Raw genomic sequence first — 14,065 nt, 5'->3', positions numbered from 1 at the left:
GGCTTGTCCACGAAATTATTATATACAGTACGACAACAAAAAGTTCTTAAACATTGCTTGGACCCTCAATGTTTTAAAAATTATAATCTTCATACTGAAAAGAGCACTTTTAATGACCGGTACGCCAATCTTAATAGTTGTTCTACGAATGTTCGCGTCAGCGTCTGGTCGCGTGGCAACAGCGTGGATATTTACCTTTAACGTGTCACATGATACATAGGGTGTGCGTGGCTGTTTGTTACAATACACTGTTTGGCCACGGTCGGTCGGTCTGGTCAGTGTAAATTGATAAGTTATCAAGTGCGCCTGTACAAGATATGAGATATGATCGGCATGGTACGCGTTGAGAAGTTGTGGTTTTTATTAGACCACAGTACTGACAACAAAAGGAACTACTGTGTGCTTCCAAAAGAAATGTTACGTTGATTTTTAAGCAACCCCCTGATTGAAGGCCAACTGCCACAATACAGGTAATGAATTGGAATTACATGTATTTGTGTGGTGTGACTGTATTTGAAAGGCGGACATTGTGTACAAGGAATTTCGACGCGCAGATTCGGTTGTTTGCCTGTCTTTCTTTTAATCGTTTGAGTGATTAGGAGCAGATTGGCATCGGTCCAAAGTAACCGATTTTGTGAAAACACTTATTTGACTAAGACTTATTTATTCATCTTTCTTTAGAGCAACAAATAAATAAAAGGGCAAGATGGCCACTCTGCTTGGTCACCAAAATAGACACCCGGGGTCAGCTGGTAGTCAGGGTGCTCTTGGTACTGCAGGCCTCGCACCAACGATCTGCAGGCCTCCGGTGATCGGACAGTCGTTTCTGGACACAAGACATGCAAATCTACACGTAAGACCGAATCAGATGCTTCGCTATTTACACAATGATACCAAAGTGGATAAAACTTGTAATTTACCCCAAATAAGCACTTCAAGACAGCAATCGGCCAGCTCAAGAGATTCCAGCGCTTCCTACCAAGGACGCCCAGGTGTTAATCTACCGAAATTTTCACTAACGCGGGGGCCTTGTACAAGCGCTGTACGAAAAGTGGACGTGCCCGTCAGAACAAGCACTGAGAGTACATTAGCCAAAACAGCGCTGCTTCTAGAAACTGTGAATATAAACGATGACCTAGCTGAAACAGCAACTGAAGACACCGTTGAAGACGAGAGCCCAGACCATGACGATGTAAAAATTCCCGACAAAACAGTCGAGTTGGATTTGAATACAAATGAAGACTGTATCGACGACATCGAAGGTAACTGTTAACGGTTTTTGCCTGGTTATTCGATTTGGCAATGCATAATTGATAATTACAATAACATAACAATCCGTTGCCAGATGAAGACGTGAAATTGACACACATACAGTAATATTGTATGCATTCAATCTACATTTTTAAACACTGCGTTCATACGCATACGAACACAGAGTTCGTTAGATTTGTCGTGACAACAAAGAAATAACTAAAACATTGAGTGTTTGTCCACCTAGTAGGTTCATTTCATGTACGCACTTTATCTTTTGACTAACAGATGTCATTCGCTCGAAATATTCGACATGAAAGTATTACTATTAAACTACTGTCCAAAAACAACAAGAGAGGGGCTTTGATTAAACGAATCACGCTGCGAAATTAACATTTCTACAATTAATTTGCTCGACAATTTGGTATTCAAGAATATCCTATATATACAGTGTTTTGTGCATGCCATTATCGACAGAACTGAATACCAGTTAGCTGGTGTAAATATGCGAGACATCAAAATGGCAAAATTCCTCTCTAGAAAATAGGGTGATTAAGAGATCCAGCGGGATCGATTGTGGCAACAGATAATTTCAATTTGATGTCACACAAAGACATTATACATTTGTTGATTTCTGTTGATTCTCTGTGTCGCCATTGACTGCATCACATCCATCCAATGCATTCATCGATTCACAGATTTTGTAACGGGTCAAAATGGTCAATCATAGATGGGAAGGTTTGATGAAAGAGTTCATGGCATCACTGTCGAGGTATTGTGCCTTCAAGATGTTTCGTTAAGGTAGAACGCACCTCGGGGACAGACATTTGGACTCTCAAACTTTTACAATTCTCTTCTGATATACCACATGTGGGGGTTCATTTTAAAGCTCTTGGTGAAAGAAAACTTTTCACCGGCTTAGTTTTTCGAAATTCAAAAATTTTTATTTTTCTCCATAGAGTTAACACAGGGATGGCGGCCATTTTGAATTTCTAATATCGGTAAATCTTGGGTAATTTGTTTCTCTAGTACAAAAATTTGCACGGTGACCCCCTATTTTTATTCTTGATTTTGAAAGAGAATGATTGAAAGAATCCTTGAGGAAAGTTAGAGCAAAAGTTTAAGTCTTTCACTTTCGAGGTGCATATTACCTTAATTTGTCAGTTTTACAACGACCATGTCGTCTGTAGTGCGCACGCGGCGTCTGATTTCCTGTAACATCGCCTTACAGTACACAGGAATATTGGAGTGTTCATTTCCGAATGCCTCGTCTAGCAATTTCACCCGGAACGTAACCATGACAGCAATCAGTTCGCGTTGCCTGAGAGCTATGTCACGTGATGTTTGATGTAAAAACCCGACCTCCATCGATGACTTAACGAAATACTACTATTCATGAACATTTTGTTTCCTTGCGAAATTTGACATGCGATTTGACAATATTAATTTGATGAACAGCAAATCGACAAAGAATGGTCGTCGTGAATGGGTTTCTGATCCAAAAGGCAGCATGTTGTTAAAATAAACATTTCTATTCACCGATGTGATGCCTTCATAATGACGGTAATGTATACGTGACAGTACAAAGCCCAACATGTCCTCTAAACCATTAATGTAAGTGCACATGAAATGGCTTTTAAAGAATGCCCAGAATCCTTTGCGTAAATTACAGTCGACTTCGCCATATTTGAATCGGATGACACCAAAAAATTGGAATTGACGCTTCTAATGTTGTCAGTAATCATTGGCGAAAATGGGCATCCTGTCTAGTGTTACAGCTTCGCTGAATGAGATCATTTCAAGACACCTTGTTCAGCAAAAACCACCTGTTGATTTTAGCACGACAATAGTGAGCGAGATTAGTATGAAATCTCAATGATTCTAGTTCAACTGTAAGAAGAGACAGCTGTTTATAGGCGCCACTAGGGACAGGTTTACAAGGAAAATAAACATATAATGTGTATTTTCTGTCAAGAAAATAAAATAAGCTCAACATGCAAGTCAACGTTCGGGAACGTTAAACAGTGAAGCACGATGTGAACTTTAGCACTAATTGCTCTGTATACATGTTTCATGTATCTATAGCCAACAGCAGTTGTCAGCATTTTTGTACTCGGTCGGAATTCTATTTATCGGCTAAAGGTCGAAATTTGCATCAAACTGACGACTTTTCCATGACATTTGTCTTTTTTTGAACCAAATACGTATGATTAAAACAAATTCATAACGCGTGTGTAAATGAAGCAGTGGGCTCGTTGCATGCCAGGTTGCATGGCAACGGAGTCATTTATCATATGGCTAGTTTAAATTATCCTGGGTTAGAATTGTAGAGTCCTGCATTCAGGGTTTGGTTTGGATTGTGTTGCAAGTCCAAACAAGTCGTAATCTCTCAATAATCTAAACAATTGGGAGTAAACAGTGACATGCTAAAAGCATGTACCGTACTGAATCGCCGACAACGTACAGTACTTGATTGGGATCGATCCTTGACCTGGCATACACATTTTTTGTCGCGTTCACAATAAGCATTGTAGGAGAACACATTTTTGTTCTTTCAACCACCACATTACTCAGTTTTGTGAGATGGGAGAATCATATCATCCCTGCATAAATGAAGAAATCATCTTGTACTCTGGATGATTTGCATATAAGCTGTGAGTTCGCGTAAGAATTTACGTACTTCCTTGCTTCTTAATAGCGTTTTAGGAACCAACCCCTTTGTATGACTAAACGAAAAGAGATCATTAACCCTGTACAATGGACCTTTCAGTTACCTCGAGTCTAACTGCAGCTATAGGTACTAGTACTTCAGAAAACTCAGGTTTATATTGATCTGATGTGATATATAGCAACATTATTGGGATCGCTGAATCCACAGAGAGTCTGTAACTACCGGATACTGATCCGGCTAACTCAAGTTAAAAACGCTGAGCGACCAGTTGGCAAGTCTAAATAGGCCTCTAGACGGCAGCCACAAACTATGATTTTTACACAGACTAGTGAACTGCATCATATTCAGAAACAAATGAAACTGTAATGCTATCCTTCCATGTATAACTGGTACACGAGAAGATTTGTGATTCTCATCAAACCGAGAATCACACGTACTATATTTTTTGCTTTCAAATGACGTTGCTTTACCATTTAAAAGTGAAAGATTCGTTCACTTCATATTATATTCCAAAGATATCAGAAGATTATAATATTCAAACGGGGACAGGTTTCAACTACTTGTCACATCTAGTTTAATTGTTGTGTATGTTCAGATGAACATTATTATTATTAATTTAGCTAATGGCGTTCAAAAATTAAATTTGAAATTAAAACCAATCATGCACATTGGAAGAACTTGTTCAGACATGGAGATTGCGATATTTTCTGTAAATTAATTAGGAATGGGCGAACTGTCAAATCACAGGCAATATGATTTGTGATTCTCTGACTACCTAGATGCTGATTTATTGTGTTTCGTGCGGTGAAATATGAAGGATTATAGAACATTTCGGTGATCCATGACTGTTTTACAGTAACCTGTATTACATACAGTTCTGTCAGTGTATGAACTATTCTTTCATAATTAATAAAAGTTTCCTGCTTGTTTGAAATCGTGTTGATTAATTTATCACACGCGGAATAACGTTCTATTCGTTTAACCTTTCAATTAAGGAATGTAAGTGCCTAGGCTTTTATTTCAATGCATTTTCAGGTTTAATTATCAAACTTTTTACGACGAGTCTTGTAACATTCTCACTGATTTCCTTGACATTCAGTGACACCATGAGTATCGCAAAATCATCCTGCACTACATATTGAGGGTCAATCATTACAATTAGACAAACACATCACCGTATCGAATTATGAGTATGGCAGTGAATATCGCGATCGTACCAAAATTAATTACGGGAAAAAAAACGACTTTGTGTCTCGACGACGCTTTTCTGTACAAAGTACGTATCACATCAATATTAAGGCGAACGTGAACATCGAAGTCTCTTGCAGTAATTTTGTAAGCCCTAGAACAGCATGTCGGAACGTTGTAAAGATTGTAACACGTCCAAAACCGAGATTGGGAAGACCTCAGACGACTTCGACCACAACACCAGTTGTTGTATTCGTTACAGAAAAGTTACATATATAGTTTTGAGATTTATTTTGTGTGAGAAGGAAGAAATAACTGTATCGTCACTATCATCTAAGGTGACTGTAGAATTAGACACAGGGACAGATATTCGGACTCTCAAACTTTTATAATAATTTTGCGATTTACCACTTTTATAGGCTCATTTTGAAGTTTATTTAGGAAGTAAACTACTCAATCATATTTTAGCGAATATCGAAAATTTAATTTTTTTCTCCATAAACTTGATACGTAGAAATGGCAGCCATTTTGAATTTCAAGCGCTGGCAAATAATTGTTATTTGTTTCTCTTGTAGCAGATTTTGTACGCAAGATCACGTGATCATTCTGTATTTAAAGATTTTGTATAAAATGCGATCAACAGGTTATAAAACTACAATGTCATCGTGATAAACAAACATTAATTGCAAACGTGATCAAACGTAAAGCCGGGAAAAATACTGTCCAAATACTTACCCAGCATTCTTTGAATTCCAAAAAACAAACATTAATGGTGGTATTCAACTCAGCAATTGTAAAAGATGAAGTGTTTCACCTTTTGATGACTCCTTCAACTATCTTCAACGCTTTATTGACACCATTGCAAATATATATCAGAGTGACAGAATTTAACCCTTTGAGTGCTATAATTTTCCCACCAAAATTTTAGTGCAACATTTTACCAATTTTAAGATTTTTTCTGTGATTCTTTTGATAATTTTTGACAAAATGGACATCACATATCACATTTCATTGGCTAAAGCTTTTTATCAAAATTTTGGCAAAAATCTTTAAAAAATTGACTGGGGTATATTTGTAAGGCAACAAAAATTTACTTTGGTGCTCAAAGGGTTAAAGTAATGTGGTTTGCCAAATTTCATTTCTTTCAGGGAAACTCTTACCACGATTGAGTTCTCATCTTTTATATTTTCATGACTTTTTCATATGGATCTATCACTTGCAGAAATAAAGGCGGAAGACAGCTTTGAAGACGTATTAACAGATCCCACAGTGCAATTCGCACCATCGCTGGACGCAACAGCGAAACCCATATCGAGGCTACGACCAAAGAGTTCAAAATTTAGGATTTCGAAGCGAAACGGGAGAAAATCGAGAGCTAGGTCGGCAAGGAGCAGACGAAAATCTGCGAAAAAGAAACCGACAATAAAACCTACAAAAATTGTTGAAAACGAAGAAGCAGGGACGAGCACAGACCAAGAAGGAAAAAAGTTTGAATCAATAGTTGGATCTGTTCCAACTTTAAGTAAACCGCCTCAACTACGAAAGCCAACGCCTCCAAAGAAAAATAATCTATTTCATGTACAAAGTATAAGACAGGCTACTCTTATTTATGGCCAGCACTTGCCACGCGTGGCAAAAACTGCTAGCTTACATTCATTTACAGGGGAACGCCATAACTCGGCAGCCTTTGTGCTGAGATCGACACCCAGTGCAGTTTCAACGCCTTGGAAACTCAACGATGAAAAAATTCATGTGACTAGAGTGTACTTGTCAGAGAGACAGTCAGGTGTCATCAAGGAATGTGGTGGAAGTTATCCGTGTGCGCCTCCTGCGACGCCGACTTTGGAACTTTGCGCCAAGTATGAATATGTACCGTGTATGAACGATGTCAGGGTAAGATTTATGTCGTTTTCGTCTCTGCTTCTGGTGAGAAACAAAAATGTAAAATCATGAAGTTTTCATTCCGTACAATTTAAACATACAGTGGTTGTATTTTATTGAACTTACGATTATTTCAGGAGAATTTTCGGATGTGGGGCTTATCATTCAAAATACAAGGTTATACCAACAACATCGACAAATTATCACCATTTAGATCGATAAATGTCACGGCAAATAGCAGTTCAAATTTTAAGGTATAGAATTCGCCTAAAGGACAGTATTTCAACACTCAAATTTTCTTGCCGCAATTTGTTTTCATTTGAAGCAATTCAAGCATGTGGATAAAAGGAAGTTTCCACTGTCATGTTTTAGCTAGAATCGTTTTAATATTCCCCGTAGAGTATAACACAGTGTGGTTGCCATGTATGACTTTATGGCCAGTTGGTTAAATATTTAATTTATTTGCCGTCCAATTTTTCAGTTCCATATTCTTGTTTTAATTTTTAACTTTGTTATATTCAGTTTATTCAATACATGGCCTTTCCATCTATGGATACATTGATGTAGAAATATGCAAATGATGTTGTGCAAACCTTTGAACGGCGACCGTCATTTTCATTCTTGCTTATAAAATAGAATCCCCTTTCAGAAAAGTCTGGGCACAAGTTTTAAAATTTTCTGCGCTGGGGTAGAAATTCAAATTTGCCGTTCCGAGGCTCGTACTACCTTAATCTCGGACAACTATTGATTTTTTCAAGCTTTAATTTATCCCTTACGTGTTCACGTCACAATCTAACCTTCGTAACACTGACTTTTGATCTCAGTCGACGCCCCACAAAGTGCGTATAGCAATTAACATTTTTGAAGTTTCGCGCGATCTCTTGGAAGTTGGAATAACGTTTCATATAGAAACTCACCTCACAGGGTCGTAAAACACTAGCTGTAAAAGTAGCACACTGATGTTGAATTCAACCCCTGGGTGTTTAGGCCAAAATAAATAAAAAATAAATGGTGCTGTTCCGATAACATGGTTTTCAAAAATAGGGTAGGTAGGTCGGCAGGAATTGTTTTTTCCAAAATATGCATTTTTCAGGGGTTCATGGCTGTCAAACACTTGCCACAACATTTCCAGGAAAATGTATCATACATATAAAAGAAAAAAAAACATAAAAGACATCTTCGTTCAAGCAAAATTCGAATGCAAAGTAACGAATGCTTGATTTTACGGGTTTTTTCTTTACTTCCGTGTTTAGGTACGTCTAAAAAGTTAAGGGGTCGGCAGGTAAAAAATAGGGTAGGTCGGTTATCGGAACAGCACAATTATTTGTTTTCGGCCTTATTGTTGTAGGTAGTGTATACGCTTTCAAACTTACCGCGGTTTTAACCCTATAAGTTTTCCACATCATGTAGAGTTTAGATCATAGAAAATGTGGTAGACTGTAGAATTTTCTTCCTGTTTATGCCCCAGCACATTTTTGATGCATCTTTTTATGGAAAGTGTGGTCTTTTTACGCCAGTGTTTGGACCCAAAAGTAGGCTTTATCTGATTTATAGTTCGTCAGTGCTTTGTAGTTCGAACTGTCCAAGGTAAAGAAGATACACCTGTACCCAAATCTGGGAGGAGTACCCCCTCTCCCCCCCCCCCCCGGATGTTCGACGTCCAGAATTCTCACTTCAGTTATTGATGGTTTAGACAAGAAGGAACGACTCATTTGAATATTGGAGTGAAACAGCACGAAAACAATTTCCCAATTAACGAAAACCACACTTTTTTCAAATATTTCCACTTAAATAACTGGTTATAAAATTCAGTTCTGCTGTACTTGATAATTTCACCATGAATTTCTGATTTGATCAAAAGTGGTTGAACTTTCTTGATAGTTTAAGATATTTTTATGGAAATAACTAAATTTAATATATAATATATCCTTTAATATGATTTTCCATGGAAATATGTGCAAATATGCAAGCAAAAGCCATTTCGTTATTTTTCAAGTCAAATTACAGTCATTATTTCATTGCCACAAGTTCATTCTTTGTGAAATATCTGTTGGGTTCTTACCGGTGTCAACTTGTCAGTTGCAGGAAATTTCTTGCAAGGGTGGGTGGGTCCCTTGCAAGAAATTTCTTGCAAGGGACACACCCACCCTTGCAAGAAATTTCCTGCAACTGTGAGCCATGTCCTTTGCAAGAAATTTCTTGCATGGATGGGTGTGTCCCTTGCAAGAAATTTCTTGCATGGATGGGTGTGTCTGTTGCAAGAAATTTCTTGCATGGGTGGGTGTGTCCCCTGCAAGACATTTCTTGCGTGGATGGGTGTGTCCCTTGCAAGAAATTTCTTGCATGGGTGGGTGTGTCCCTTGCAAGAAATTTCTTGCATGGGTGGGTGTGTCTGTTGCAAGAAATGTCTTGCATGGATGGGTGTGTCCCTTGCAAGAAATTTCTTGCATGGATGGGTGTGTCCCTTGCAAGAAATTTCTTGCATGGGTGGGTGTGTCCAAGAAATGTCTTGCAGGGGACACACCCACCCATGCAAGAAATTTCTTGCAACAGACACACCCATCCATGCAAGAAATTTCTTGCAAGGACACACCCATCCATGCAAGAAATTTCTTGCATGGATGGGTGTGTCTCTTGTAAGAAATTTCTTTCATGGATGGGTGTGTCCCTTGTAAGAAATTTCTTGCATGGGTGGGTGTGTTCCTTGCAAGAAATGTCTTGCATGGACGGGTGTGTCCCTTGCAAGAAATTTCTTGCATGGATGGATGTGTCCCTTGCAAGAAATTTCTTGCATGGGTGGGTGTGTCCAAGAAATGTCTTGCAGGGGACACACCCACCCATGCAAGAAATTTCTTGCAACAGACACACCCATCCATGCAAGAAATTTCTTGCAAGGGACACACCCATCCATGCAAGAAATTTCTTGCATGGATGGGTGTGTCTCTTGTAAGAAATTTCTTTCATGGATGGGTGTGTCCCTGTAAGAATTTCTTGCATGGGTGGGTGTGTTCCTTGCAAGAAATGTCTTGCATGGACGGGTGTGTCCCTTGCAAGAAATTTCTTGCATGGATGGATGTGTCCCTTGCAAGAAATTTCTTGCATGGGTGGGTGTGTCCAAGAAATGTCTTGCAGGGGACACACCCACCCATGCAAGAAATTTCTTGCAACAGACACACCCATCCATGCAAGAAATTTCTTGCAAGGGACACACCCATCCATGCAAGAAATTTCTTGCATGGATGGGTGTGTCTCTTGTAAGAAATTTCTTTCATGGATGGGTGTGTCCCTTGTAAGAAATTTCTTGCATGGGTGGGTGTGTTCCTTGCAAGAAATGTCTTGCATGGATGGGTGTGTCCTTTGCAAGAAATTTCTTGCATGGATGGATGTGTCCCTTGCAAGAAATTTCTTGCATGGGTGGGTGTGTCCAAGAAATGTCTTGCAGGGGACACACCCACCCATGCAAGAAATTTCTTGCAAGGGACACACCCATCCATTCAAGAAATTTCTTGCAAGGGACACACCCATCCATGCAAGAAATTTCTTGCATAGATGGGTGTGTCCCTTGCAAGAAATTTCTTGCATGGATGGGTGTGTCCCTTGCAAGAAATTTCTTGCATGGATGGGTGTGTCCCTTGTAAGAAATTTCTTGCATGGTTGGGTGTGTCCCTTGCAAGAAATTTCTTGCATGGATGGGTGTGTCCCTTGTAAGAAATTTCTTGCATGGTAGGTTGTGTCTGTTGCAAGAAATTTCTTGATTTGTATGAGAACTAACTTTGAATGACCACATAAACGAAAGGAGTCCCATGTGTTTTAGTGGAAATTCCTGTAAATCTATTTCATAATTGCCATCGATGCTTTTTATGCAACAATTATAGGCTTTCCAGTACAAAACCCATTAAGTGTAAGATAACACACAAAAATATTGGTTTGAAAACCATTAATGTCACATTGTGATTTTTTCGTTGTGAATTTTTCTGTGATTGAGTACAGATATCAACATTTCTTTGAAATTTTTGAATTTTAATTTTAAACAAATTTGTGATCAGTTTTACATTTGTAATTTGTAAAAATGTTTACACCATTGATCAGTGTTGATGTTTTTCACCATACTTGAAAGTATGAGATTTCTTGCCAAATGCTTTAAAATTAATGTTTCCTCATAAATATCAGCAATGGAATATGCAAAGGCAACTAAAGCAAAAATTACTTCTCCAAATCTGAACATCTTCATAATTTAACTGATATTTTTACTTTTTTAAAATGAAAATTCATGAAATTTCAGGTTTTCGGCTAAAGGGAAATCGTTTTCGTGCGTTGTGAAGAAATTGCATGTCAGGGAAAAAAGCTCTGTAATATTTAAACGTACATTGGACTTTTATTTTGATTTATTGATAATATATGATAATATATACTGGCATGACATAAGTTTTTTAACCATAGACAGTAGAGGGCGAGAGACTCCACTGTCTAGAATGAAACGTAAGTTTTGCGCTATGGCAGCGGTCGGGTTTCTCTGACCAAAAAATCTTTCGTAGTTCACACATCGTGCAGGTCATCGGTAAGTTTTTATCAAATTGACTGCGAAAGCAATTCTCCCGGTATAATATCAGAATTTGTTTATTCTCTTTCAGAGTCAACGGGAAGTGAAGGCAAGACTCAATGATATGCAACTTATAGAAAGAAAGAAGAAAGAAAAACGAAAGGAAGAGGCTAGGCGAATCGAAATTCAGAGACAGAAAGACAGTATTACGGAACAAAAACAGAGACAGAGACAAGAAATTTATGCACTGAATAAACTTATGACAGAGTTAGAAAATGAAAATTTCAGAAACTTCTGTCAGATGCAATTAAACCATGACAAATCAGGTTAAATTACAAAATTTTATATAAACAATGAATGCAAAAAGGTCTCGGCAGGTGAGTTCTGTATATATACCGCCCCCAGCGGTGGTTGAGACGAGACAGGTAAGACGCAATTTGTATATACCGCCGTCGCTGGTGGTTGGAAACGACAGACTACTGGCAAGGGCCCGGAGAAGTCAAATCGTCGTCAAAGAGCCGAGGGAAACGGTCCATGAAGTGAAAATCAGGCAAAGAAAGGAAATCTATGCACTAAACAACTACATGATGGAACTGGAGCATGCTAATTTTAAAAACTTCTGCGCAAAGCAGAGAAGTAAAAAAACAGCCAAACCCAACAGTAACTCAACTTTGTCTCAAACAAGGACGAAGTCAAAGGCAAAGAAGCCATAGGGAGACATGACTGGTATTTAAGGTAGAATGCACCTCAGGGACAGATATTCAGACTCTTAAATTTTTACTATATTTTGTTTTTATGATTCTTTAGTGGGACCGCCGGAAGCATGTGAAGGTTTTTACTGTCCTGTGTTTGTGAAAATTGAAAATAAGATTTTCCCATTACAGTAACAAATATTGGTAAATGAAAGTAGGTAACTTGATTCTGTAGTGACAAAATTTGCATGGTGCTTCCCCACTCCCCCCCCCCCCCCACCATGGCAAATTAAAGTCCTTGACGAAAAGTTTAGCAAAAGTTTGAAACTTTCAGTTTTGAAGTGGTACTACCTTAGAGTAGAGGTAAAAAATTAATTTTTCATTACAATGGTATCAATGAACTATGGCTAGAAAATGGCAAAATATGACAAAACATATGTCCACGGTCCGGAGGAACTGTGATATGTCCTTAGAAGGAAATCACTCGTCAGGACCACCATCCTTTAATTTTCAACCCAATCTTTAATGTACTTTGTTTTTACAATTCTAATTCCTTTCGTTTGACCTTTGTTGGGTTATATCACATATTTTTGACTGTCTGGCCACTACAATATCCGTCTCATTTTCATTGATTCTCTGTTGAGCTTTAGACTTTTTGTCGATGCTTGATGAGAACTTGGTCAGTGATGCACACTTCATGTCTATGAAAACAAAAATAAAATAGAAATGTGTCACAACTGACCTGTTAAAAAAAACTGCATGTCATTGACATAATTTGTTGATATATAAATAGAACAAGTTTGCAACACAAGAAAATGAGTAGAAATGAATAGATCAAATTAAGAATGAGTAGAAATGAATAGATCAAATTAAGAATGAGTAGAAATGAATAGATCAAATTAAGAATGAGTAGAAATGAATAGATCAAATTAAGAATGAGTAGAAATGAATAGATCAAACTAAGAATGAGTAGAAATGAATAGATCAAATTAAGAATGAGTAGAAATGAATAGATCAAATTAAGAATGAGTAGAAATGAATAGATCAAATTAAGAATGAGTAGAAATGAATAGATCAAATTAAGAATGAGTAGAAATGAATAGATCAAATTAAGAATGAGTAGAAATGAATAGATCAAATTAAGAATGAGTACTGGTTTACAGGCAGTAAAGTTGAACATTAAGTAGAGTTTTTGACAGAGTTCAAGGAAAATGTTTTTATACATGGAAAACGAAATTTTTCATTCAGTATAGTCATAATAATGTATTTAAAGGTTTAACGGTATTTCTTGAAAGTTTGTAAATCCATAGGATTGAGAGTTCATATTGACATTTAATGGGATTGGATTCACATTGACATTTCATTGTTTTCTTGCTGATGATATAGACATATGACATATCAAATTTTGTACGTCAGTTTTAAAAAGAATTCAATGTTCTCCCCTGGATTTTCTAGTAGAGTGATGGCTAATTTGCATAACAATAAATGTGATTGTTATGTTAATGAATTTCTAATACCAAAAATTAAAGAGTAGCGGCCACCACTCTGTTGTTGCTCTGGGGATAACACATGAATTACATGTATGTCACACAGCGCACAATTGAAGCCAGCATTACTCTTTGATGTCTTTCTGACTGAAACATCTTACTATTAGGGACAGACTTTCTAGGCAAGATGCTTTCAAGTTCACTCTACCTGTCTGTTCGGCATGTCTCTTTTTCTCCGGAGGTAGATTTAAATATATCTTTTTGACTCTAATAGCTGGCTATCATCACTGGCATCTAATCAGCTTTATTTTACTGCATTGTAGATGTCTATAAATTGATTAATAGTTTCAATTGC

General features: G+C 37.6%; 1 protein-coding gene across 1 annotated transcript; it reads left to right on the top strand.

Moving 5' to 3' along the window:
• The first annotated feature begins 207 nt into the window (after nt 1–207).
• LOC139137712 (uncharacterized) lies at nt 208–12,015 on the top strand. Its single transcript, XM_070705955.1, has 4 exons — nt 208–470; nt 682–1,262; nt 6,333–7,003; nt 11,623–12,015. Exons 2-4 carry the CDS (start codon nt 707–709, stop codon nt 11,860–11,862), a joined length of 1,467 nt encoding a protein of 488 aa, XP_070562056.1. The 5' UTR covers nt 208–470; nt 682–706; the 3' UTR covers nt 11,863–12,015.
• Nucleotides 12,016–14,065: the final 2,050 nt, after the last annotated feature.

The sequence above is a fragment of the Ptychodera flava genome, chromosome 7 (assembly GCF_041260155.1).
Source record: "Ptychodera flava strain L36383 chromosome 7, AS_Pfla_20210202, whole genome shotgun sequence".
NCBI lineage: Eukaryota > Metazoa > Hemichordata > Enteropneusta > Ptychoderidae > Ptychodera > Ptychodera flava.
The sequence above is the reverse complement of the archived record's forward strand: the minus strand, read 5'-3'. Positions and strand labels throughout refer to the sequence as shown.